The 27,788-nt window shown below is 36.2% G+C and overlaps 1 protein-coding gene across 1 annotated transcript in view; it reads left to right on the forward strand.

Annotated features, from left to right (window-relative positions):
* SORCS2 (sortilin related VPS10 domain containing receptor 2) overlaps positions 1–27,788 on the forward strand; it is a 509,530-nt gene that overhangs the window by 401,980 nt on the left and 79,762 nt on the right. The window contains exons 4-8 of the mRNA XM_032444044.1: positions 5,850–6,014; positions 9,756–9,829; positions 18,809–18,873; positions 20,995–21,113; positions 25,309–25,398. Of these exons, the coding sequence (XP_032299935.1) occupies positions 5,850–6,014; positions 9,756–9,829; positions 18,809–18,873; positions 20,995–21,113; positions 25,309–25,398 (513 nt within the window). The remainder of the gene's footprint in view (positions 1–5,849; positions 6,015–9,755; positions 9,830–18,808; positions 18,874–20,994; positions 21,114–25,308; positions 25,399–27,788) is intronic.

Consider the following 27,788-nt stretch of genomic DNA (forward strand, 5'->3'; position numbering starts at 1 on the left):
TGACGTTTATTCCCTTCTCCTCGTGTTTCACTTGTAAGTAAATGCTCCAGTTGGTAACCAGCTAATTTTAAGATCCTAAATTCTTAATACTAGGATATTAAGTGTCTAGCATGTTGTTTGTACTAGATAAATAATATGACAGGTTCAACCATGATTCTCAAAATGATTAATGAGGTGGCCATAACATGGGCAAGTTGAAACTCTACTACCTGCTTTCCATTAACCCCACTAGAATTGTTTCTTGTAGCTCTTTACTATGTGATTAGTAGAACAGACATTTCTTTGGAATCCTCCTTAACATTACCACCTTCCACTCCCTAATGGCTGTTCTCACAGAAACTAACTGCTATTTTGAAATGTGTATGTTTGACAATTTGGAAAGGACTTCTTAAGAGAAAGGAAATACAAATAGAAGAAGCTGTGAATGTTCACCTTGGAAAGTAATAAACTATTCTGGGATGTATGTATGTATGAATATGCATTTATGCAATTCAGTTGTATACAAGCTGGCTTTCTAGATCTTCTCAATTATCAGAGATTCATTAGTGATTATATTCATTAACAACTATAACATTTAAAGGGAGTGATTTTGAGTGCAGCTTCAAGGAAAAGCCTACAAGATTTAGCTGCCAGCTGGAAGGCATTTTATTTTACTTTCTGCTTGGAATTACCCTGGTTTGATTCTTTATAGAATGGTTTTTTACCACTCTAAGAGAAAGGGAACTATATTTCTCTCTGCAGCTTTTCCACTCTTGAGTTATCAGGTCTTTCATACCATCCAGGAAAAAATCATAACCCTTGGCAGTCCACTTTGTGTTTTATGAATGCTGTCTGAGAAGCAACATCTTATTTACAATTGTCACCAGGAACTAGTGTAATTTCTCTATCAGCCAAGGACATCTAATAACACATAAATAATGTAAATTGTAAGAACAAGAAAAATAGATGACTTGATCTGTACTGTGACTGCAGTGCCATGGAGCTATATCAATACTGCCCTGAGATTGGCAGTATTGCCATGAAGAATATTTAACCTCAAAGCTCATGTGGACGTACAGTTTTATGTATGTGGACGTGCAGTTTTATGTGCTGGTATCAGGAGTTTTGGGGCTGGCCTGTGCAGCAGCTTTGTCTCTCTCTTAGATGCCAACTTTCATCTGAGCATAACATTACAAGTTCTTAATGGAAGTTAATTGACCTTACTGGAGATAGCTCATAAGTTTGAAATTAGCTCCATCTTTAAGTATTTTTCTGGAATGAGTCCAGCACTCCTTAAGATTAAATCCCAGTAGCCAAGTCCTGTATGTCCAGTGCAAGCTGCATGTACTGAAGGATGTGGAGAGATGCAGATGCTTCCAGGGCATGCCTGGTATCTCTTGAATAGATGCTGTGTACCCTTAAAGGAAGAGTTTCTGTGTTTCAGCTTCTTAACCTGATTTATATTTCTTTTTCCAAGTTCAGTTTAGAGTTAATATGGGGTGTCTTGATTTCAGACCATACACAGGATTACATAATTTACAAATGGTGTTTATCACTAATTGCATAATTCTCCTGTAACAAGTCTGATGGTACAAGTCTGGAGATTTTTTTTCCTGGTAGACTTCTGGATTTTATTTTTATTTTCATATATATATATTTTGAAGTTAGAGAAAAGGAAGGGAAAATAAAATCTAGAATTGTGTAAGATCAGTTGCCAAAGATGAAGGAGACAGCACAATTGTAATATGTTAGAAGATTGCCTTGTTTTAGAGAAAGTGCTGATTAAGATCAAATTTATCTTCAGCTTACATTTTTATTGGACCTAATATTGGACCTAAGCTTAGGGGAGGGGGATTATATTTCAGAAACGGTGCAAATGATGCATGTTAATATCCTATGTTTATTGCCACTTGAAATTACAGCACAGCTTTGAATTGCTGCCAAATCTACTGTTAAGACTCTGTGGTAATCACTATGATTATTCCAAGTTTTTGTGATAATAGTGGGAAGAAGAAGTATGACGCCCAGACTACTGTAGCCTTAGCTGTCAGCATATTTTTATTCTGTGGGGCTTAGGCTGTGATTCCACTCAGCAGAGGGAACAGGTAGAGATACACATTGACCAATCAGTCCTGAAAGAGATATTAAATATAAATTGATTTAATCACACTATTTTCAAATTATTTGGCTTTTATATTTCCTACCTATTTCACTAACTTCCTGAATCAAGAAAAAGCATAGCTTTTCTTTATTTTTTGGAATGCTTTAATTTCTATATGGACTTGGTTTACAGTTTTTCATTTTTATTAGAAATCTCTTTTACTCTTCTTCAAGTTGATGTATATCAGAGCTTATTTTTATTGACTTTCTTAGTAATATGTGGGATATATTTTCACCTTGAAATATTCTATTGCCTTCACTTAACTATTGGAAGTTGTAGATATACATTTGATCTAGATGTATACCCACATATTAGTGTGGTTTACTTAGCTGAGGAGAAGTTAAGAAGTGAGGTCAGAGATAAACAGAATATAATTAAGCTACAATTTTACTAAAAAATATATTAAGAGTTTGATGAGGAGAGAGAAATGCAACATAAAAATTAAGGTATAAAAGAAGCTTAAGTGAAGTTTAGATGTGATTAAAATCTGTTCTGGTTTTTGGATACTAAATTATTCAAGCAAGTAGTTGTTTATTCTGAGTTAAAACCATCAGCAACCACTTTAAGTCAGCTCTCCAGAGTATGTTCTAGTTCCATCCCTTCATCTGTTGCTAGTAGGAAGGTTTTGGTATTTCTTGCATTTACAAAGTAAATAATACTTGTTGTGGAAAGCATTTAATGTGGGGACAATATTTGTTCTGGAATATTTTCCTCAGTAAGTAGTGCCAGCCAGCAGGCAAATCTGAACACCCCGTGTGTGAGCTGTGGGGAGCAATCTGTATGCCTGGCACAAAATCACAGGTTTAAACTATGGAAATATAAATCAGAGCACTGAATGAAATTCAAAAATATTTCATTAAATGAATTCTAATTCTTGTGTGGATAAGAGTATGGTTAGGGACTCTCGTGTATGTTTAAATGTCTACAGTCATCAAGGTCCATTTTTTTTTCTCACAGACTTGACTCTGAAAGATGTATTTTATATATATATAGGACAGTATTAGCAAATCTCACAGCGTGTTTGTATTTCATTACATCCGACATTTTTCTTCAGACTTCCATTTCTAGAATAACATTCTCTGAAAAGTTGTTTTGTGGGTTCTTATTATGGGTCAGAAACATATGCCTACACACAAGGTTCATCTACAGTGATAACCACTCCCAACTTTATAAAATTAATTCCTTTATTATTTGGAAGCCGATATTCTTATATTTTTTTCATCATAACATTTACTGGGCTGAAAAAAAAGATAGCAAGACTGTAACACTGTAGGCCAGACTTTATCATTCTCTTCAGTTACAGCCTATGCCTTTTCTGGTGTATACCCTATACTGATTTGTCTCAGTTGTATATGTTTTTAAAGACATAAACAGAAGGGAATGTAGATAATGACATTTCTGGGCATGAACTTCATCAGGATTTGTGGAGCTCTCATTGCAATGAGGAATTCGCTTGGCCCTTTCACACAAGACCGGGTGGTTCTTTCTGTGATCTTGTCATAAGCCAGCAAGTCTGAACATTAAGCATATCAGGTAGAATGCAGGTTGCTTGAATTCCTTCATTTCTAAGGAAAATCTGATGTTTGGAGCCTATGCTGCAGTTAGCAGTGAAAAAAGGGAAGTATAAGTCTCCATGATGAGCACAGATACTTCTCTCAGTGTTGTGATGCAAGCAAGGATGCAGGGAAGCACACTATAACCACATTCAATTTTAGTCTGGTGTCAAGCCCTCTGCAGAAAACTGCTGAATGAAGATATTAAAAGAATCTTTGAGTGGTGTACCTGGGTTGTGAACCATATACTTGGATTATATGTACTAATAAATTAAACAGATATTGTCTGAAGAGTTTACCCAGGACAAAGGAACATTGTGGATGGCACTTGTGAAGGTATCATTTATAGAGGCCTAACAATAAAAATAACACGTCTTCATATACTTGGGTAAAGTCATAATTAAAAATATAGAAAATCCTAGAAGGATTATAACCTAGTCGCACAGATAATCACTTCAGATGTGGTACAATGAATGCTATAGCGTGGGCTTTTGATGTGGACCATGGACCACAGACCACGAAGCATATGTGTATGTCCCTTTTTCAGCAATGTACTTCAGTACATCCTTCATTTTAGATACATAAAACAGTGCAGAAATTTGTAAAACTGTACATGTGTTTCAACTACAAGTGCGCATTCTTAAGTATTCATTTTTACCTCCAAAAATAATAGTGGTAAAAGCCTAGACCAGCTGTCATATCTGTGCAATTCATTAGAAATTTCAATTTTTCTGGACTTCAGCTTTACTTTAAAAAAAAACAAACAAACACAAAAACAAACAACAAAACAGACTACATAAAAATTGTGCCATTTCTTCTAATATTTACTTTTTTTTTGTATTCACATTATTCTAATGCTGTTTGCGTAACTGGTTGCCGTTTATCTTTTTAACAATTTATATTCACCATATAGCAGTGATTAGGATTCTGTGGTGTCTTCTGCAACATTTGCTGAATATTTAAAATGTGTTCTGATTGCAAGATTGTTATTATTTTTTTATTGTTCTTGCAGTGAGCTAAATAGAAACCAGCTGGCATTTTGAAAATCTGTTTTGTTTGTTGGCTATCTTTGTATAAAGGCACCTTTTTGCTTGCAAGCTGGGCCTATTTTGTCTAGAAAGACAATAAAAATGAGTACTTATACTGGCATTTTTTGAACCATGCTATGACATGTTAGTGAACTGCCAAAGGTGAAGAAAATGAGAAGAGTGCAATTCTGATTAGATTATGTGAGCAGAATTTCTTTGTTACTGAAAGCCTGATATGATGTTCAAACAAGAGAAGAGCTCAAGCTATTAGTATGTTTGAGTTACGGTATTATCTGGACATAAGAAGGAAATGCAAATAACTGAGTTAAAAAAAAAAAGAAGTACCTTTCTATTCAAAGAATGTCAGCAAGACTTGAAGCAATAGAAAAACATTATAAAATAGTTCTTCCTCGTGGTGAATTTGCTGATATAACTATAGCAGTGGCTACATTTTTACATTTAGTATTAATAAATGCATCCTCACTAGAAGAAGTGATGTATCTATATGGATATCTTAATATGAGTCGCTATTAGTTTTAACTCTTTTTAGGTTTTCTCAGGATTTTTTCCCATGGCATCATGAATCTTGCTTGAGGACCAAAATCTAAGTATGTCACTCTAAGTAAAGATAAGAATTGTGGTCATTTTAATGCAATTAGAAAGAGAAGTTACAGATTTTGAAGGAGGGAAGATTTAGGTTGGATAGTTAGGGGGAAGTTCTTTATCAAGAGAGTGGGGAGGTGCTAGAACAGGCTGCCCAGAGAGGCTGTGGATGCCCCATCACTGGAGGTGTTTAGGGCCAGGTTGGATGAGGCCCTGGGCATCCTGGTTTAGTATTAAATGTGGAGGTTGGTGGCTCTGCCTGTGGTGGGGTTTTGAGATTCATGATGCTTGAGGTCCATCCCAACCCAAGCCACTCTATGATTCTATGATTTTAACATTCATAGATTTGGACAGGGATGTTTAATAGGATCACCTCTTAGACACCTATGAAGTTTTTTTCCACAGTATTTTGATAGATGGGGTATGCACGAATTCTGACATTTACCCAAGAAAAAATGAACATGCTTTGTTTTCTGTTTTAGAGGAAACTGTCTTCTGAGTGAATGCGTTGTCATTGTCTTTTAGATCATTCTTGTAAGTTCTTCCCATAATGACCGTGACCAGAGCCTTTTCATAAGCACAGATGAAGGAGCTACATTCCAGAAACAACCCATTACTTTCTTTGTGGAAACTCTCCTCTTCCACCCAAAAGAAGAAGACAAAGTACTCGCTTACACAAAGGAAGGCAAGGTAAGACGTGAACATACTCTGTTTGAGGTTTAGCAGCTATGTCATTAAGAGGATATGTAACTTTTGTGATATGCTGCTGAGTCTTGGGGTTTATCAAAGCAATTGTCGAGAAAGAAGCCATAGTCAGTGTTTGAGAAGCTTATTTGAACATTTATTTCATTCATATGAGTCCAATTTTTTGCTTTGTGGAAGCTTCAGTTCTGTCATTTTCAACTGATATGGTTATTGGTAGTATTTATCCTTCTGTAGAATAAATACTGCCTCTGAAATGCACTTCTCTCTAGAAAATGACCATAAGCAACTGCTCATTAATTTATAATGTAGTGGAAAGTTAATGAAGCTGAAATACTGCCTTCAAAGGCCTTCCATGGGATGTAAAATAAAATAAACTGCTTAATCATACAGTAGAAGAGTATTAGTCAAACTCCAGTCCATTTCAATCCTTGTCAGAGATCACAAAGGGTTTATATATAGTTGGTGAGAGTAGTATGAGTAAGTTGCTGCAGCCAACTGCTCCACTGACTTCAGTCACATTATATCAGGTCATCCTTGGGGATAATTTCAGGGGTATTTAAGTTAATAGCTCATCCCCAGTTTGTGTTCACAGGCATTTGCAAGTAAGGATGGAGAAAGAATGAAAAAGCATAACAAACCAAACACAGTCTCTCATCACACAGTGTTTCACTTACCATCTTGAATTCTAACTCATAACACAGTTAGCTGTTACAAATGCGATGAATACCTTTTATGTGAACAAAATGCATCAGGAAAGCTAAAAGTTGTGAAAAGCTGATGTTATGAAAAGTGCCACTTTCAGATTGATTTTTGTTTCTGATGATTGACATAATCCCTGAGTTTTGTTTAGTTAGGAGATCAAAGTGGCAGATCTATTAAGTGTCATAGTGTGATTGAGGACATTGACCATCCACACACAACCAGTCATTAAAAATATTTCCCAGAAAAGAGGAGTTAGGAGCTCAAAATGAGGCATTTCCTTTGTGTTTTAAGAAATTATATGTGATATGGAAGTTTTCAGGCATTCTATGCTTGGATAGCCTCCCAAAGTAGTGATACTATTACTTGCCACATTAAAACGCAACTGGACAAAAAAGTACAAAGCAGTCGATGAAGAGTAACTTTTCAGTAGTAGCAGGAACATTTTAGGTGATCTGATAGACTTTTCTCAGGGTTTTAGGATGACACTACAAAGAGTCAACCATAAGGACATATTGGTCAAGCCCTACATCTTTATCTGAGATGTACAAGAATGAAGGCTGCCTTTTACTATAGCTATGCAAATAACCTGCCCAGTTGTGTAATATCCTTTGTGTAAGATTGGACATATTTGGCCTAGCGGGAAGAGGAAGTTGAAGTGATATTGGCAAAGGAGGATTTGAAAATCAGAATTGTGGCTTGTCATACAAAGAAGTCATTGTACTAAAACCAAAGGTCCCCAGAGAGACTGTTAATCTGAATTTGGCCCGGAGAGATTGTATACTCTGGATTTCTGAGTTAATTAATACTACTTTCACTGAAATAAAGTCATATAAAACAGTGACATGATCTAAAACTCAGGAGAATCTATTCCCTCTTGTTACTCAAATGATTCCTTGCAAAGGCTCTTTGCAGAAATACAAGGAATGTGGGATCGTGTCCTTTGTAAACAGAAATCATCTAATCTTCTCTGTCTACTGGAGCATCACAGCCTTCCTTACAGCTTCTGATTTGATTTACTTTTTATTCTGTATTGCAAAATAGGCATTGTTCTTCCATTCAGAACCCTAGATTTTATTTAAATACAGCTCTAGCCTCTGGCTGACACTGTAAATGAATGCAAATCTAGTCAATGTAGTTGGACTAATCCATTTACTGCCTCAAATCTATACTCCCTTTTTCTGGCTATCTCTGTTATAATGAATAACAGTCAGCTATTCACTGAGTCTCCATAAATGCTTTTTGATTTTTAAAACTCAACAGATATGGTGGATTTTTGTTGTTCACTAAGAATCTGTAAAGGTGGGAAAACTAAGAGGTACACTTTCCCCAACCCATTCTATGATTGTATGATTCTATGATTTTCAGTTTCTTTTAAAAGTGATTCCTTACATCTATTAAATGGGTGATAAGAAGCATCTTATTAGAAGTGTTTTCTGAAGCCACCAATTTTAGCTGACCGCTGTTTCCTCCTCATCTATAAACTCATTAGTCAATTTTATTGTATACACCTATTATAAAGCAAAACCCACATATTTTTCTTCATTTTAAGGAGTCTGAGTGTGTGCTAAGGTTAGGTACACATTATTTTCTATTTATTTTGAATAGCACATCAGTTAAAAATCCCTCTTAGTTTTGAATGTGCCTTCTTATTCCTACTTTATTCTCCCTTGCAGTCAGAATGTAAGGTCTTTTCACTACACTAAACCAAAATGGTTTTCTGTCTGTGCATCAACTAGGTCAATATTATTGTAAGCAGTCAGAGTCCTGATCATAGTTTCTTACCACAGCTGTGCTTTGCCTGCTTTAACTGATCATGCAGTGGAGTAAAGCCCAGTTATTGTGAAGTACAGGGTAAGTGAGGAAAAAGGTGTTTTAGTTCTAAATCAAATTTAAGTAAATTTACCCATAGAGTTTATGTTGAGGAGAGTTATCTAAAGTTTTACATAGTGATGTAGCTACTTTTCTCTCGTAAGTAATTCATAGCAGTTTTTTACATTAATCATTGAACTTGTAATTTTAAAACAAGCATTTCTTACCAATCCTCCAGTAACAGCTGGTGACTGAACTGGTGAATTCTTCCCACATCAAAATAGAACAATTTTACTTGCATTTTCCCCCCTTTATTGAAATTGAAAAGAAAGCCTATCATATGTAAATTGGATTAAATGAGAAATGCATATAGACAGCAGGGGGCTGTCAGAAGCGTGTCTCTATGGAAGTATGATAGGTATTTGCTAGATTAAGCAGAGGAAATACATTATGAGATAATGTGAAGAAAATAAAGAAAAGCGATTTTTAGATAACTGTTTTTTTTCCCATTTAATGCAGGGAATAAATGCTATCATGTCTACTCTATTGATACCCATCCATAATGTTAGTATTTGCAGGGATAAGCTGTTCAGAGGGAACTGAAGACTTCTCCAGGCCATCTTCTGGCTCTACTTAGTGACCATTTCTCAGGGGTCTGTGACTGGTATCCAAGAGGCAAGCACTGAAATACATCTTTCCACATCAAATCTCTATAGAATTTCTATAATATATTTTGGTCCTGTATTAGCAAAGTTTTTAATACAGTGACTTCCTGTCCTAAGTGTGTTTAGTAGAATAAAAATTGAAGAATAAAAGAAGCATTTGTGTTCATTTGGTCAGTGGATGGAAAGGAGAAGATAAGTGTCCTTGTGCCCTCTCTCATTTGTAACTTTGCTGGGATCAAAAAGAATCTGACCCAAAATGAATTATGAATTATTTCATGGTAAACAAGAAGATGTTGTCATCAGGTTTTGTGCTTTATAGACTATGTTTTTAAAGATTTTCACTGTGAAAAGGTATTACTCTGAAAATTGTTGTGGAGAGTTCCTGGAAATGTTTATATATATATATATATATATATATATATATATATATATATATATATATATTTAATTGATATGCAGTCAGTCATTTTTATAATGACATAGGACCTGTCCTTTAAGATGTATGTCATTAGGTTTCCTATCACCTGATTTGTCTTGTTCTGTTTTGTAGGTTTATGTATCCATTGACTTGGGGAAAAAATGGGTCCTTCTTCAGGAACATGTTTCAAAAGATCATATTTTTTGGTAAGGAAACTGTTACCTTCCAGATTAGAGAATGAACAGTAAATATATTTCATTCTAATCAAGAAAGGTATTTCCAAAGGTGCCAATAAAAACATCAGGACCCTTCATGTCTTTTGCAGATTGAGTATGTCAGCATTGCTGCATCTCTTATTGCAAATTCCTACTCACACCAGTGACTGGCTGAGTGTCAGTCTATATAGGGGTTACAGGTCTAGATCTATGGAGCCAAAGATTAAGGAGAACTGTAATGTCCAGTGAAATTGCTTTTTGTTTTAGTGGTAAAATTGATCTTTGGAGAGGAGAACAGTCTTTTCACTGAGAAAAATCTATAACATTTTTTTTAAGAAAGGTTGAATCAGACATTTTAACTGGAGTCATATATAAACTTAGGGGAAACATGAGAAATATGGCTATAGAATACACATATAAAATTGTTTTATTTTCTGGTAAAATATTTTGCAGTCTCTGAAGATGTTTAAGAAGCGATTTAAGCAGATTGACAAACATTTTTGAAGGATAAGCCAATGCATGTTTTTTTCTGCAAGTAAAGTATTTGCAAAATATGAAACCTTATTTACTTCAAAATTAGACCTTACTAGTATTTTAATTGATTTCACATTTAAAAGTGGTCAGCCTGTGCGGTTGACATCTATTTGTTTTCTATGGGAAAAATCCAGAGAATACCACTTTTCACATTGTACTTCAATGTGTTAATATAGACTATGCATAAACGTATCATTATCAATTATTAGTATATTTTTATTACACTATTAATCATAACCTGCTGGTCATTTTCCCTTTCTAAATGGCTTTTAATTTGATTTAGGTCTAGAATTGTCCCTGCAGAAATCGTGGGAGTTGTTCATACTTCCAAGCACCTTGTTTTGCTCTGCAGTCTCTTTACTGTCCATACTTTTAGAAAAAGAGCCTCTGGTCTGTTTATAGTAACACCACTCTGATTTACTGCAGTTTGTCTCAACCTTTTCTGCTGAAATACTAGAATCAGCTTCATGCTTTTTCGCTTCTGTGAAACATATCCTTACCCAAGAGCTTAGTACTGCACAGCAGCTGGAATGTTACAGGCGAAATGCTTCACTCTCAGCTACCGTGCAAATGGTATCACTTAGAAGTTACACTGTGGGTCAGAAGTGTCATGTCTCCCTAAGTTAAATTGCATAGGATGCAAATTAGGAAGACATTCAGCTTTATCTTTAATTAAATAAACTTTTAAAATGCATGCAGCCTGAAAACTATTGAAGTCACTAGCAAGTACATGCTTAAGATTGTGTCTGTATTTTGCTGTATTTCAGAATCCTTAGGCTTACTTATATCATTCAGACACAATCAGGGAAAGCATCCCAGAACTTCAACAGAAATAATTCCTATTTATTACTTCAAAAAATGTTTTTTCACAAATGTCACATTCTTCTCACTTAAGACTAATAAATTCTGAGAGCTTGTACATTTATAACTGTTAGAAATAATTTATAGGTTTTTCTTTACCTCTTTTCTGTGCATAGATTTGTCTGACTTTCCTCAAGAACTGTATTGGCTAGCATCAGCAAGAATTTAGGGGCAGATGTTTAGCACTGTCCCCTTCTTTTAACCTTACTAAGCACCACATTACATGGGATGTTGCAATACAGAAAGAATATGCTGACAGTGGAGGGTTGCACGTGATGGCATTTCTGTGGAAGCCCAGAAAGCCAACCAGATCCTGGGCTGCATCAAGAGAGGTGTGACCAGCAAGTAGAGAGAGATGATTCTGCTCTTGTGAGAATTCACCTGGAGTTTTGCATCCAGTGCCCCCAACACAAGAAAAGACATCAGGCTGCGAGGACCACAAAGATGATCAGTGGGCTGAAGCACCTCCCCTGCAAGGACAGGCTGAGAGAACTGGGGCTTTTCAGCCTGGAGAAGTGAGGGCTCTAGGGGGCCTTATAGCAACTTTCCAGTACCTGAAAGGGGGTGTACAGGAAAGTTGAAGAGACTTGTTATAAAGATATGTAGCAGCAGGACAAGGGGAAATGGTTTTAAACTGGAATAGGGTAGATTTAGACTCGATATGAGGAAGAAATCCTTTATTGTGAGGGTAGTGAAACACTGGAACAGGTTGCCCGGTGAGGTTGTGCATACTCCCTCCCTGAAGGCATTCAAGGCCAGGCTGGGTGTGGCGGTGAGCAGTCTGGTGTAGAGGGAGGTACCTCTATCTGTAGCAGTGGGGGTTGGAACTACATGATCTTAAATGTCCCTTCCAACCCAAACCATTTTATGATTCTATGAATATGTAGCATCTGCTACATTAAAGATAGGTGAAATGAATTCAAATTAATTGCTTATCTCTCTATGAATTAGGGCATGTGTCTTGCTGATAATGGCTGGTTGTGCCGAGCCCATTTTATTTTCTTCTTTAGTATCCACTAAGCTTTTCCACAATATAAATCTGGATAGGATACGATAGGACTTTTATTTCAGCCTGGTAACTGCAAATATCCACCTCAGTATTTTCCAGTGCTTTTCAAAAACAATTTCCTGCTCCCATGCCTCCAGCAGCAGTCAGATCTTCCTGCATTTCCTGAAGAAGCACTTTTCTTTCACACTGAAAATCTAAATGCAATGAATTTAATGTAATGTCTCATATATTTATATTCTGGTAAGGTCAGTGGGGACTGAGTAGTTTAAACTATTTATGTTCAGACCTTATACTGTAGGCTTATAAGCAATATATTTAAATAATCATCTAGGCTTTATTTACTTTTCAAGTATTCTAGTCTTTCCATTAAGTGTTTTTACAGATTTAACATATGGAATTTGGTCTTTCTTTATAGTGGAACTAATGGAAAGGTTATTGATATCACAGGAAAGTGTATGCTATCATCTCTGTTTTAGTAGCACAGAATATTTTCATCCATCTATGATGTAGTGTGACATATTCTTCCCCCTTTCCAGCTGTTTTCCCAATTTATTTCATTTATACTTTTGGACAAGAAAGTTGACTAATCCATCATAGCAGTTGTTCTTCCCTTAGCAACTTACTTAGCAGGGAAAAACAAAAGGGCTTGAGAGGCTTGCAGGTAGATGTAAAGATGGTTGTAAAACTAATGTATTCTGGACATTTGTTTCTTTTTCTTTGTTTGTTGTTTTTATTCAAGTTAAAATGAAAAATCAAAACACAAGGAAAAATAAAATAAATTAAAAAAAAAAAAAGCAGTTTTTTTTTAGTAAGCTTCCATATGGAAATACTGAAACCAAATGCTTTAACATTGAGAAGCTTGTTTGAATTTTCTAAAGGGAAATCATGACACGTGGAACTGAAATTAACTTCAAAAATTCTGCTTAGTATGAGATCAAATAGAAACAAAATATTTCGTTCTGCATCAACAGCTAAAAAATGATGATTTCTTCATAAATAGTAGCTGGAAGTTTTATTTTGTGAAAAGTTCGAATTTTGATCAAATTATTTTGCTTGAAAACTAAGACAATTTTGGTGACTGTGACCTATTTTACTGCTGCATTTAAACTATCAGCAACCATTACTCTAGGATGAAGATTACAATTGAAGTCATGTTGATAGTGGCTAACACTAGAAAGTACTTTTTCCAGTTCTTAATTTGTCTGTGGGAGAGAATGCAGAGAGAGACCTCTAGAAATAGAATTCTATAAGCTGTCCCATCAAAACACTGAACTCCCAAACATCATATGGTATGTAATTGGTATATATTAAAACTATAAACAAACAAACAAACAAAGTAAATTATTTAGTAATAGTTCAGAAAAAGAAAGAATTATGCAATTTGGGATTCTTCTGGCTCTGCTGCTATTCCTTTTGGAATAGCTTATGTGCATAAGCTTTTCCAGGCTTATGTACCAGTTGAGTTCCATTTGATTTCTTAAAACAGAGTTTAGTAATACATAAGAGTAGATTGTGAATCAGCTGTCTATGCCAACACAAATATAAGTCAGTAATCTCCAGAGAATTACATCTAGCATGTTTTCATTGTCATTTTGTCTGGTGTTGTAGAAATGGAATATGTGAATCCTCTGCTACATCTATTACTCTTATTTTTAGATATTGGTTCTCCATTTTCATGTGACGTGAAAACATAACAATAAAAAATGAGTGTATTTGGGTAGAGCAGCTGTTCTCTGGGGACTGAAGTTCTGTTCTTATCATGATGTCTCGCATGAACAATCAATCATAGCTTTAGCCATTAATGTCACCGTAGCCATTAATGTCAAGTGCAGCAAGTTCCTGCCCATTCAAGTGTCAGGTGAAAGAGTGGGTTTTGGAGGTGTTATGCCCTGAAGGAGAGAGAAATGGAAAGAGGATTTCATTGAGCTTTTAACATTGAATTTTGTGTGAAAGGCCCTAGTCTGGGGAGGCAGGGATCCACGTGGGCAGTCATTCTTGCATTTGACTTAATCACTTAGGACAATATTTGTTTCTGTTTCTGTCTTTCTGGTGATGGGGCTGGCAAACCATGCTGGCAGTGCTGGTCACATAAGAGTGGCAGAAATAATGTTTGTTTTTTAAAGTATTTAGGAATAGGGAGTAAATAAGAAGTACCAAACATTGACTGTGCGATTTATTGACTGAGTCACCGAAACTGCATCCTTCAAAGCAATTATGAAAAAGGAAAGGCCTGAAACATAAATCTGTCATAACCAAATGACTTCAGTTTGTATAAATCAAGTTGTAGCTTTGTCTCTCTGAGTAATCAGGTTGCCAAGAGTCAACTCCGTATAATGTTACTCAGAGAAAACATCTGTCTGCTTTTAACTTGTTTTCTAAGCAAGAATTCTAATGTGAAATACTAGAAATCAATCAGTGCAAACTTGGAACTTATTACCTTTTGGATAAAGTTCATATTAAGGGATTACAAGGGGTGCAGATAGAAGACACTTGCAAGTTTTTAGACAGCCTTTGATTGGAAAATCAGCCACATCAGCAAGCAAGTTTGTATTGATTTGGTTTTGGTTTCATGTGGTATATTTGAATATATCTCTTAATCATTATGTATCCAAGTAAACTGGATTGAATATTTAACATTGAAGAGACCTACTGGGTGCAGAGGAGATACGTATCCATAGCAGACTCTAGATGGTCAATGTTTTCAACAACTGTTTCCCTACAAAATGAGGCCAGGCTGCAGAAGTAAAATACGAAATCATAATTGTCATATAAGAGATTAATGCTTATGATTCATATTTTGAGATACATAATGTTACACATCAATAGTAAATTTTATTCATGTTGTTACATAAATCTGAAATTCTAGGCAGGTGTTTGTGTTCTAATATTGCATGCAACCAGAATAAGAAATAACTGGGATAGTCTGGGAGGTAGAAAGGTAGACAAATAAAAGTTTATTAAAATAATGTGAAATGTCTGTTAACTAGCATTCTCAACAAAAAGCTCTACATTTTTAGCATTATTATTTTAAATTTAAAAATACTTAATGGCTGTATCATGGAGTATATATTCATAGGCTAACAAAGGCAGATGCAGAGATCCTGTTGGTCCACTCCACTGTGATTGGATGTTCACCATGCCTTCACCACAGCTGAAGCAGCTTCACATCAGTGCACCACCAAACAGGGCTGTCTGGCTTAGTGATCAGATGGCTTAAGAAACAGAAAACCAATCCCCAAATTACATTCAGCTGAATTAGTTTTCCCAAGAGGCTCTATGTGGTGTCAGACAGGCAGTGGTGCTAGCACAGGGGAGATGATGAGAACTTGTCTTCACGGGAAAGGGAAAAAGCATATTGAGGCTGCCTGTATTTGCACCACCCTGCAATCGAGTCAGGCTATTTTCCTTCTGAAGTGTTGTAACCACACTGTTATGCAATTGGAAGTGCTAGCATGTTGCGCTTGCTTTCTCCAGCACAGTGTACTTGTTAAGATATATTTCATTTCTAAAGGAAGATTTGTCTGGTCTAAAATTAATCTGCTTTTTTTCAATGGACTTTTGAAGTGTTTAGTATAAAACATGGAAACAACTTAAAGCTGAAGATTCCAGATTCAGTGGCAAGCCCTCTTTTACCCATGTAAACCAAAGTAACAAAATGGTCTCAGATTGCTGAGATTTTAAAACCTTTATTGCAAACTACTGTGAGAAGAAAAGGGCGTGAATTCTAACCAAACCAAAAACCAAAAAAATGGAGAAAATAGTTCCTGAGAAGGTGCTTCTTGTACTGAAAACTTAAATTTCTATTTGTTAAGAGAATTTGATGGTGGAAAGTCAACAGACAAGGAAGAACTGAAATATGATCGGGATCATAATGGTGTTCTTTTTTTTCAATAAAGGAAGAAAGGACTAATCCAAAGTATCTGTAAAATTGGGAGAAAGGATTTCAGAGTTGCAAAATGTTTTATAGCAGATATTCAAAAGTATACTTTGAGTGTTTAATATGTTCAGGGAGTAAACAGAGTTTCAGGAGCTACATCTCATCCATATAGCTGCAGTAATATAAAACACAAAAGCTGACTTTGAAAAACAAATTCATTCCTTTATTCTGGGTAAACTCTCCACTTAAATAGTACATCTCACCCATTAGACATATCTAAAACTAGATATCTATGGGTATAGCTTAATGATATATTAGCAGTGCTGTGGCTTCCATCTTTGCAGGGTTACCTTTAAATTATACAGTTCCTAGCATGGTTAGCTCGGGGGGACATCAGAGGCAGTGAAGGAGAAGCAATACTGAGAACACATAAAGGTTGTGTATTAGGCTAGTAGAATACTGAGTAGAAATGCTTGTTAAACTGCAGCATGGAGTTGTCACCCCAACACTTTTATGTAGTCAATGGACATCATAGGAGGTTGTTCAACTGGTTTTAGAAGAGAGGAATTTACCCTCTGGAAGTAATGGTTCTCTGGTTCAGTAAAGGATAGTTTGAAAAGGGTGGATAAGGGAAGTGTCAGAGCTTCAGAGTGAAGGAGATATTACTTTTTTCTGTCAAGGCTAAAAAACACTTGTCTTGTGATTTTTTATTTTTTTATTTTTTCCCACATCCACTGAAATAAAAATCCAAAGGAGATAAGTAAATCTGAGTTAGAAGCTGTCATGTTCTGTGTATGCGCAGTGTTCATTAACACAGATCAGTTATCACAAATACATCAAACCATGTTTATGTATAATGAATTAGAGATAGAAGATGTTGTTTCGCAAGTATCCTCAAATTACCTCTGTATTATTGATGCCAATCTGTATGTCAGGCTGAGCCTTGAAAAATTTCAGCCCTGAAGTTTCTTCCAGTTTGTAGTTCAGCTGTATGAACAAAAGCTATTCAGCAAATATCATTTTCTTCCTTCAGAGATTTGACTGCAGAGAAGATAGCAGGTTTGATCTGACACGTGATCACCTAGAAGAAATAGACAGTGAACACTGAGAAAAGTAGCCCACAGATCCTTTTGTTCAAATAAACTCTTATGAGATCAAAAGGAATATATCATCTTTTCTGATTTGATGTGTTGTCTCCAAAATGCTATAATAGGTTTTGTTTCAGAGATTATATCTTTGTAAGTGCAGGACTTTTCCTTACATCTACTAAATAATTCCTGATAGAAGTTTCCATCACATCTTATGGCTTGGCAGAAGTTTGTTCCTCTTCTTCCCTTTCCTTCTTCAGACTGATCATTTATCTTATTAAGGAAAAATGACAATGTGATTATTTCTGGTTGTTATGCAGCGGTGGAAATCATCCAGTCTCTTCTCCCTGGCCTGCATTCCCAAGGAACCATCAATTACTATGTCTGAGTTTTCTCCACTTCTCATAAATCAGTGCTATTAAAATCATTAAACAGTGATGTAATTTCAATGCAAAACATAGCCTTAATGCCTTGATTATTAATAATTGTATCAAAACTATCATTTTTCTCTAAATACTGTAATGGGCTTTTTTAGTATCTGCATCCAGCTATTCTTTGTTTCCTAATGCAGTCCCTTTGCATGTCTGCAGATCACATCTATGGACTCACTGCGCTCTCACATTGCACCAGATTCTGCTTTGCTTTGCATGACTGTCAGCTCAGAACTTTCTCTGTAGAATCTGCCTGACTAATGACAATGTAATGTCCAAATAAAGCCACAGCTGTGGCTGCTGTTCTTAGGTTGGGATGGGAGCCCTGAGGGCAGAAAATTCATCCTTTGTCTGAGCATATTTAACATGGGAAATATTGAGAGAAAGTTAGCCTGTATACTCGGTACACCTTTTCAGAATTAAACTGAGCCTTGGTCAGTTCTGACTAAATTTCCTTCTTGAGATATCCTTCTCCAAAAAATTCTTCATTTTCCTCCTTTATCAAAGCAGAATTTACTCTTCTCTTGAACATCCTTAGCAAAGATGTGTCAGTTAGTTATGGAAGGCAGGTGTTAAATGCATGATATTTCTAATTTTCCTGGATATCAATTTCCCTGGCAGTGTTCAAGAGGTGTCTGGATAGGGAGCTAGGAAATATGGTTTAGTGTTTTTTCTGTAGGTATGGTAAAGGGAGGACAGTTGGACTAGATGATCTTGTAGGTCCTTTCCAACCTTGTGATTCTATGATTCTAATGAGAATGGAATCCACATCATTTCTAGCCCAATATCTGTCTTGTATTCTCAAGTGTCAAAGGTAATTGTAACAAGATGCTCTAAGGCTTTCTAATAAATGTGTGCATCTCTGTGTATGTCTGTAGATAAATTTATGATTATGAAGTCTTGTTTCCAATTTCACACCTATTTCTGTTATTTTCTTCAATTGATATTGGGATCCTACTTGTATGTGTATTTTAGTAAGAGAAATTTGAAAGAAATTTAAGAATAATAATTTCCATCTAATGTTTGTAATATGGCATTTTGACTGGGGCTTATTTTAATTTCCCAGTTAGAATGTTAAAGCTGGTTAGTATGAAATCCTCTCTTTTTTCCATCCACATAATTACTATTCTGTAACTGGCTCTGCATAACTTAATTACATTATGTTCTTAGGGCTGTTGCTGGAGTTGATGGAGACCCTGATTTAGTTCATATGGAAATTCAGGACCCCAGTGGAGGTATGCAAATAAAAATGTTCTCAATTGATTCCCTAGCGTATAGTCATTTCTCTTTTGGTTTGGGGGCTTTTTTTTTTTTTTTTTTTTTTTTTTTTTTTATATATATATATATATATATATATATATATTCAGAATAAGTGGAAATCAGATGCTTTATTTATCTGTAGTCAGCAAAGCTAAAGTTGCCTTGTAATGTAAAAATATAGTTTAATTTGAAATGTACTTTTTTTCCACTCTGAGATGAATTGACGTCAAGATGCTATGCTCTGTTGAAAATGTCCATTAATAGTGAAATTTGTTTTGGCAGTTAAACATTGAACATTTTTTCCTGATTTGCAAATAAAACTGGCAACATAGCATTAGTGCTGGGTAAGTGTCTGTTAAAGTGAATCGTTACATGTGGGTCTCCTACTGAACGAACCACTGTCTCCCAGCATTTCCTCATGTTACAGAGTCCAGTGTACTTTGAGACTTCAAAAGCAAAATAAATGAAAAAAACAGAATAGTGGTCAGGATATGCTGTACTGAAGAGTCACCACCATTCCAAAAGTTTGTATGGGTTCTTGTTGCCAATGAACTCTTGAAAGATAATTTAGTTCCTTGAATCAGGTCATCGTGAGTTCCTGTGTAGTCTTATAAATTAGTTGCAAAGGATGCATAATTTGACTTTCCCTGATCCAGTACTTTGTCTTAATTTCAGCCCTATAAAAAGGCAGAGTTAAAATGTTAAAATCTTGATGACAATTTTCTAAACATTTTGCCAGTGTTTCTTAGACTTTCTGAGCCCTCTACAGCTCTATCAATTACTTTGTGGGGAGGTGATAGTGTAAGATGTTTGTTTAGGAGCTTCTTGGAATTTATACATATATTTACTTATTTCAATTTAATGGGAACAGCAGAGCAGGATAAAACTCATGAAATATTTATTTCCTGTCTGAGGTCTCAATTAATCGACCTTGTGCACTTCAGATCAATAAAAGCATTGCCATTGGTTTTAGTGGAAAACGCATCTTTGTGCAACTTTGTCCTGTGAACTACAAATAGCTGCAAGACTTTTTGATTGCCCACTTTAGTTTCTCAAATATGCTTATGAAGAAGATTTGGAAATAAGCAAGAAAGAGAACTTGAATTGTCTCTAGTTGCTTTTTAAACAGATCCAGATTTTAAAATAGATATTTGTGTTGAGCACACTGGTTTGGCCTTTTCCAATAAAAAGCCATAGTACATGGAATACATTTCCTACCACGTTGCAAAAATAATTATGTGCATGAGGGTGTGTTATTTACACTTTCACACTGGAGCATGGAGAAATCAGTGGCCTGAGCACAGGATCATGAATATAACCATCTTCTTACTGAGCTTGGGAAAGTCATAGATGGTACTCAAAGGCTTGTGGAACATGTGAGTTTTACAAGTCCTCGAACCTAGGAGAAGGTCATTGGTTGCAGCTGTTGTAAAATAAGATGTCGACTCTCCTCTTGCTGTTCAGTGAGAGCAGATTGCATAAAGATACAGCCTATGCCTAACTGGACTGGAAGAGAGAGGCCATAGCCTCCACTGACATAAACTACTGCAGGCTTTTTCAGCAATAGCTGAAACACTATAGAAGCCCTGTCCCAACAGTGGAGTTCCAATTCTGTGTGCTGGCTTTTCAAAATAGCCTTTAAAATTCCTTACCCTGTCTATTAAACTGGGTCTGATTCTCTTTTCACATATCACAGTTTTATACTGAGGCTGATCTATTGATTTCAGTTAAACTATGTAAGGATGCTGCTTCTTTAAAGGAGTAATTTTGCTCTGTGCATAGGTTAACTGAGAAAAGAGGCTCCTTCTATTATCCCCAACCTTGAATGTCTCATTCATCTAATCCCTAATCTCTCTGGACCAGCAAAATTTGGATAATGACAGCCTTCCTCCCGTGAATGATCTGAACTATAAGCAGTTAATGTATTTTCAGTACACTGGAGATTGAAAAACTCTTGTATGCGGGCTTAATATAATAATTTTGAGACTAAATCGACTGGCAAAGGCAGCACTGTCCCTACATGAATAGCATTTTATACTTCTTGCCTCCTTTTCCCTTGAAAGCCTTGTCATGCGTTTCTATCTCTCTTCCCTCAGGTTATCGCTACATCACTTGCCAGATTCAGAATTGTTCTGATAAGACGATGACAGTCCAGTTTGCTGGTAGCACTGATCGGGATTCCCTGACTGTGCAGGATGACTACATATTCCTTCAGGTAATGCCACATTCTGGTGAGACATCCCATTTTAAAATTCAGAACTACAATTTTGGACAGTACAATAGCACTGTAATTGAAAAGAACATGGAGAAACCTGTTCCAGAGTATGAATCATGATTTATGATCTATTACCTGGAACAAAGCTGTTCTTTATCAGTCAAAAAAGAAAAATGTATCTTTACTTTATCTAGCCAGTTGACTATATACCCAGTTGATTTTAATTCCTCATTGACCTAGCTTTAATTAGACTACATTTTTCAGGAGGATTATCCAGTTTAAAATTACTTTTAAAAATACTGTTGTTTGTTAGGCAGAATACATCTTTCTAGGGCTCATGCTTACACTGTCTTGTGGATTCCTTCCATATCTCTGTAGTGTGTAAAGGGTCCTTGAGAAGAGCTTCAAAGGAAAGCCACTAGCGGAGCAGTGGGTCAGCTTTTCTATATCAGTTATCTTGTGAAGAAATGTTGTTGGTGAAGAAGTTATATGACTGTGCTTAGGATGCAAAAGGAAGGAACAACCGTAGCTTGAGAACAATTTGTGATGGAATTATGCTGGGGTTACTTAGTTCTCAAACTAATATAATTCTTAGTATCAGGTTAGATATTAGGAAAAATTTCTTCTCAGGAGGAGTAGTGAGGCACTGTAACAGGCTGCCCAAGGAGGTGGTAGAGTCACAGTCCCTGGAGATGTTCAGGAAATATGGAGATGGGGCATTGAGAAACATGATTAGTGGACATGATGATGATGGATTGATGGCTGGACTAGATGATCTTAGTGGTCTTTTCTGACTTTAATGATTTTATGATTCTAAGCAACCTGCTTGCACAAACCTAGTTTTGGTGCTCTGTCTACTTTATGGTACCAAGTGCATCTTGGGCAGAGCCAGAAGTATTATGCTTGGGACTGGTTGGGATCTGAATCTGTCAGAGCTGAAAACTTCTCAAAGAAAGGTTATATCCCACCAGATTTTTAATAGTTTCTTAGGGAGGCTGTGAGTTCCTTTCTTAGTGACTGGGCTATGGTATATCTCTTACTTGGATATGGTTTGCTTGTTACAAGGCTTGACTGTTTCTTAACTCTTGCAGGAAAGCAGTACAATGGCAATCAATAGCTGCTCGCACTGCTCCTTGGTGTATGTTAGACTGACTTTTCTGCAGCTTTCCCCTCTCGTGGCTGTTTCTTCCAAAAGGATTTGTCAATTGATAATGAGGCAAAAGATCTGCACACCTTTAGGCCAGTGCAGCAAGTTCAATGACCCACACAACTTAAAACATTTAGCACCACAAAGGAGCAAAATGGAGCTGGAAAAGAATTCTGAATTCAAGTGGGCATTTTTCAGCTCTGATCTAGCATTCATGGCACCAATTTTTCTCAAAGGTATTATTATCTGCAACTCCCACCAAGTACACTCTAAAATCCATTTCACAGTTTGTAGATGGTGAGAATTGCATCTCACCACATATAGTTCCAGACTGCTGTGCTCAGCAAAATACAGGCTACTTCCTCCTCAAGCATATGTGTGTTGCCAGATATCTTGTATAATTGCATCCGGAGCTGCTGTTATTTTGTCATGTCGTGAGCCTGGGTGAAAAGGAAATGGATGTGAAACTTGGAAATGTTTGCATGAAATAATGGACAGGTTTTTTTTGCAAAATTGTGCCACTGGTAATATGGTCTCTGTAGCTTTTAGGTCTGTTAATATTCGTAGAAGATATAAACAGAAAAGGGAAACATCTCTAGTCCTTTCCTTTTAGATTTATTGCAGTAAATCACAGTATGCACTATAAATCTTGCTTGTTGTTTAGCTGGCTTACAGTTAACCAGGTCTAAATTACTGAGGAACAGAAGATATCTCCGTGATCCTTTAGTCACATCTGAAGTGCAGCCACCTTTGCGGTTTGGTGCAGTACATTGCTTTTAGCTTTGCCAGTGAAACCACGCAGCAGCTGTGCATCTGAGAAACAGCATACTTCTGAAGCCACACGAAAGTTCATTTTTCACTAGGCTAAAACATTGCTATGTTTTATGCTACCAGGGACTGATCTTGATATTGTAGGAATATCTGTCAGAAAGAAGATGGCTCAGTCACCCGGACAGAAAGAGGAGAGTCTGAAATGGTCATGTTGCCCCAGGCATCACTCAACCACCCCAGCTGGCAACTGTGAACCAGAGCATGGCAGTCTGCAGGGCCAATCCTGTTCCTATTCACAAGCTTTAACCAAGTTCTCAACCCAATTACTTTAGCATGTCTGTATCCATGAAGATCAAGAGCTTTCTGATGCTCATTGCTTTCCTCAGTTTGTGCTGACAGCCAGACAGTTTTAGAGGTGATTTTAGCAGGATGATTAAAGTTTTCAGACTAGCTTGTAAGTCAAACTAGCCTTTAATGTCAGCGAGGTATGGCACAACTGGCTGCTTCAACTCTAGTCCTGTGCTGCCTTCCATCATCCCTCGTCATTTAAAATTAGTCACATAAGATAAATGCCTAATGAAAAAGCAGGGTACTGTAAGATGGATAAGAGTGATATTTAACACTAATTAAATAAAGGGTGAGCTTTTAGCTTTAATCCGTCACTTAACAGAACATATTCCTAAAGGGCATCACACATTTAAAAAAAAAAAAAAAAAAAAAAAAGGAAACTGGTTTAACTGGTTTAAAAAAGAACAGTAAAATGATTAAAGTCTTAAATACTTAGATTTTTTTACTTGCTTTGGGTTTAGGCTGTTCTCCAAATCAGGTTCATTTTATAGACGCATACTTCAAGAACGTGATAACCTACTGCCAAATACTGTGTTCAATGTGGCAAACACCATTTGATTTAATTAGGAGCTTTACCAAGCAATTAACTGCAAAACCTTGGCTTTTTTTTTTAATCTCATTTTAGTATTATGGAAGCCACGGTGAACCTTCATTTGACATATATCTTCCCTGCATTTGATTACTTTTTAAGGCTTTTTTCATAAATGACATTGAATTGCTACCTTTCATTTAACCATCAGCTTGCTTCATTTACTTCCTTCCTTTGCTCTGATATGACTTACGTAAGAAGTTGAAGTGAAAAAAACCTGAATTAACAGTCTCTTAAACTGTTATCATCTCCTCTATTTTTCTGTCTCAGTGAAATTTCATTTGACTACTTGAATAAGGCAGTATCTGTATTTGTAGGGGAAGTAAAAAACTGCCATAAGAATATTTTTCCCTCTGATGGTGGCAGTGGTTTTGTCATGCAGCATTTTGGCATTACATTTCTGGCTATGGTGCTACTGAGTATTTTCAGTGGTGCATCTGAACAGTATTTGCATTGACTTTTTAGGACTTATGCAGAAGTCTTAAAATTACCTCTATATTGCCTATTACAAAGTGGAGAAAGGTGCTAATGGTTATTCATGACTATTATTAGAAATATACTGGTATGTCTTTCAATGTGCATTTCTGTTGGCTTTCTTGGGTGAAAATCTTCATAAAATCACAGATAGAAAACCTAATCTGTCTTCAGTTCTGTACAAAAGAGCAGTTGAAATATGTTTTACCTCTCTGTTTAAGCGTAGAATTCTGTCTTCAGGACATGTAATTGATTTTCAGACTGACTGACTGAAGATCTGGTAATTGCAACATTGTCTTCTGTTAGCATCTTACACTGGGAAATGTCTTATCCTGCAAGGCAAATATTAGCCGAACATAATGAATGCTTTGTATAATGTTAGCATGACTTACTCAGTCTTTTATGCTCTGATTTGAGTAGTGTTGCTGGTGAATCACTTGCCCTTGAGGCATCCAGTGTTCACAGCCATTGTGCCACCTTCTTGCCTCCTGTCTGCTGGCAGGGGGTTTCCACAAAAGGGCAGAAATGTGGGAGGTTGATGGACTACAGTGTAAAGAAATAAAAAAGGACAAGGACAGTGAGATGGTGACATCTCAAAGCAGATGAACTGACTAAAAGAAGGAAGGAAATCACTTTCTTCTTCCTAAAGAGAGGGAGAGATGTTTCTATATGCCACTTTTCCCTCACCTTCTGATATATTCTTATAGGAGCACACTGTGCAAAATAATTCAATACAGTAGAAGTAATAGATATATATTTCAGTTCCTTGTTTAAAAGAATAACACTAAAAATTTCTTCCAGAAGAGACTTTTCATATTTAATACAAACTATCAACTACCACATAATTCTGTTTTTCCTTTTTATAGACAACATCAGCAAATCGGACCAAGTATTATGTATCCTACCGTCGAAATGGCTTTGTGCAGATGAAGTTGCCAAAATATGCCTTGCCAAAAGTAAGTGCACACATTTTTCTTTCTACTTCTGTATTTTTATTCATCTCTTGCTACCTAAACTAGCTTTATTCTTTTCTTTTTTAACCATCCATGATTTAAGACCATCATTTCTCCTTATAGTGGGTTTCTGATTCCCATTTGTGGTATATTCTTACCCTACTGTTTTTATGTTTATTATGGTGAAGTAGTAGATCAAACCATGGCAGGCAAGAACATAGGCTAGCTTATATGTCCTCAGGTACCACAGTAGTTTCTGAGCTTTGCTTCCTTGAGATAGTGCTGCACACCCAATGGCAACGCAATGCAAGTGTTCTTTCAAGAATTAATTGCAATTTAATTCCATGTGGTGTTTTCTGGCATAAGTATGGATAGTGACATAAGAGAGTTTCAGCAGCTGATGATGCTCCATTTCATTAAAGAATCCCAATATGAACTTTAATTATGTAAAAGAATGGCTGAGGTTTTTTTGAGAGTTTCCATTAGTCTAGAATGTTTTTATATTTGCACAGTAAATTAGCAGTAAAACACAGACAGATATTTGTATGCAGTCTGAATGATGCAATTGAAATGTTGTGCTGCACACAATATGTTTCATGTTTTTATGTATACTTAGAAGGCGTCTGCAATACTGAAGAAAAATGACTTGGCAGCTTTTGTAGACTCAGTGGATAAAACTCAAGTAACGTGGTCTGGTCTCCCACTTCACCCTGTCTCTATCAGGGATTTGTTCTACAAACCTTCCGGTGTCCCTACATTTCATGTGATTTGGTGTGGTTCCATTGCTTTATGTATTAGAAAACTAGGATATACCATCTTTGCATATCTTGAAGTGTACTAGTTTAATTCACTGGCCAAGCAGTGAATGACAGTGCATTACAGTTTATTTCTTTGCTTTTATGTTATTCTTGCAAAACACATAGTTATGTATTATTTTAAACTAAGCAATGGTCTGAAGACTTCTGCTTTTAAATATACAGCATATTAACAAAACTCTCAAATAAAATCCTTAGATATTATTTGGACGCTAATCTGAGATTTGGCTGTGTTCCCAGTTGCATTACACAGATAGCAATTTATTGATTTATTTATTTATTTGGACAGGCAATGGATAGCCAAGGACAGGTAAATATATCAACCCTCCCACTTAATTATTTCAATGTCTCAAGGCCTTCAGTGTACCCTTTTATGCTTTCTTTGGGGAATTTGTAATTACGAAAACAACAGGAGGATATCCAGATGTAAATGTTAAAATGTTCCAAATGTGGGCAGTCTGATGGATTACAGACCACCAACAACTTCTAATGGGGGCAGGGACCTCAAGTGAATGCAGATTATGGGTGGGTGACCTGCACCAGGGAAAAAGAAAGCAAGGAGCAATGAAAGAGTGGAATAAACAAGGAAAGAAAAAGAAGGAACTCCTCTCGCGGATGACCACGAACCACTAATGAACAGCCCATTGCCTCTCTGAAGTAGTCAGGAAGAGCTGAATGAACATAAAATGAAACAAGGAATGGTGGGAAAGAGGTATTCGATTGATCTCAGACTGGAGATGAGAAAGGGAAAGTGTTTATATCAATGTGTGTATGTGCTTTTTTATTCCTGAATACCCAAATAATTAATTAAAATTACATACTAATTGTCAGTACAGCAAGCCTGGTAAAATTCTCTTAAAATGTTTTGCCCAAATTCCTAAAGAACTGCCAACACAATAGTGCAAGTGTTGACTATGCTGGCTCATGTTGTAAAACGCTTATTTGTTTGAAATGGAAGGGCAGACATATTGTGCAAAAGAGCCATGTATTTCTCCACAGCCAAATAAGATTATTTTCTGGTTCCTGTAGGCATCTGTGTAATGTTTCCTATCGGTGTCTATGTTTGTATGTTTCTGTCATTGTGAAGAACATCAGTAGATTTTATTGGAGGGCTAGAGATAAATAGTGAGGGATCTAGATCACTCTCCGATGAAGCTTTCCTTTGCTGTAAAACCAGTCTTAGAAGTCCCTCTCCAGTCATTCATTACAGTTCACTGTAGCCTCTGTTGTGTTTGTGAGGTCACTCTACAGAAAAGATCACTGAGATCAATGATCTGAATGAAAAATGCCCTTAGAAAAAAATAGTATAATTTATCTTTCAGAAAGGAAGGTCAAGAAGCAACTTGATTATAGTGAAAAAGCCTCCTTCTTTAGAGAAAGTACTGAATAGACTTAAAAGGTCAATAAAAGAGAAAGACAGACACATAGATGGTAACCGAAGCCAGCCTTGTTCAAATTGGGAAATCTACTCAACTTCTTATTAGTGCTGGTGACAAGTATTTGAAAAATTGCCAAGAAAATGACAGAAATTCTAGATTTTGAAATTTAAAAGTCATATCTAAATGCCTTTCTGAGGGA

Source organism: Coturnix japonica, chromosome 4 (genome assembly GCF_001577835.2).
Source record: "Coturnix japonica isolate 7356 chromosome 4, Coturnix japonica 2.1, whole genome shotgun sequence".
Lineage (NCBI taxonomy): Eukaryota > Metazoa > Chordata > Aves > Galliformes > Phasianidae > Coturnix > Coturnix japonica.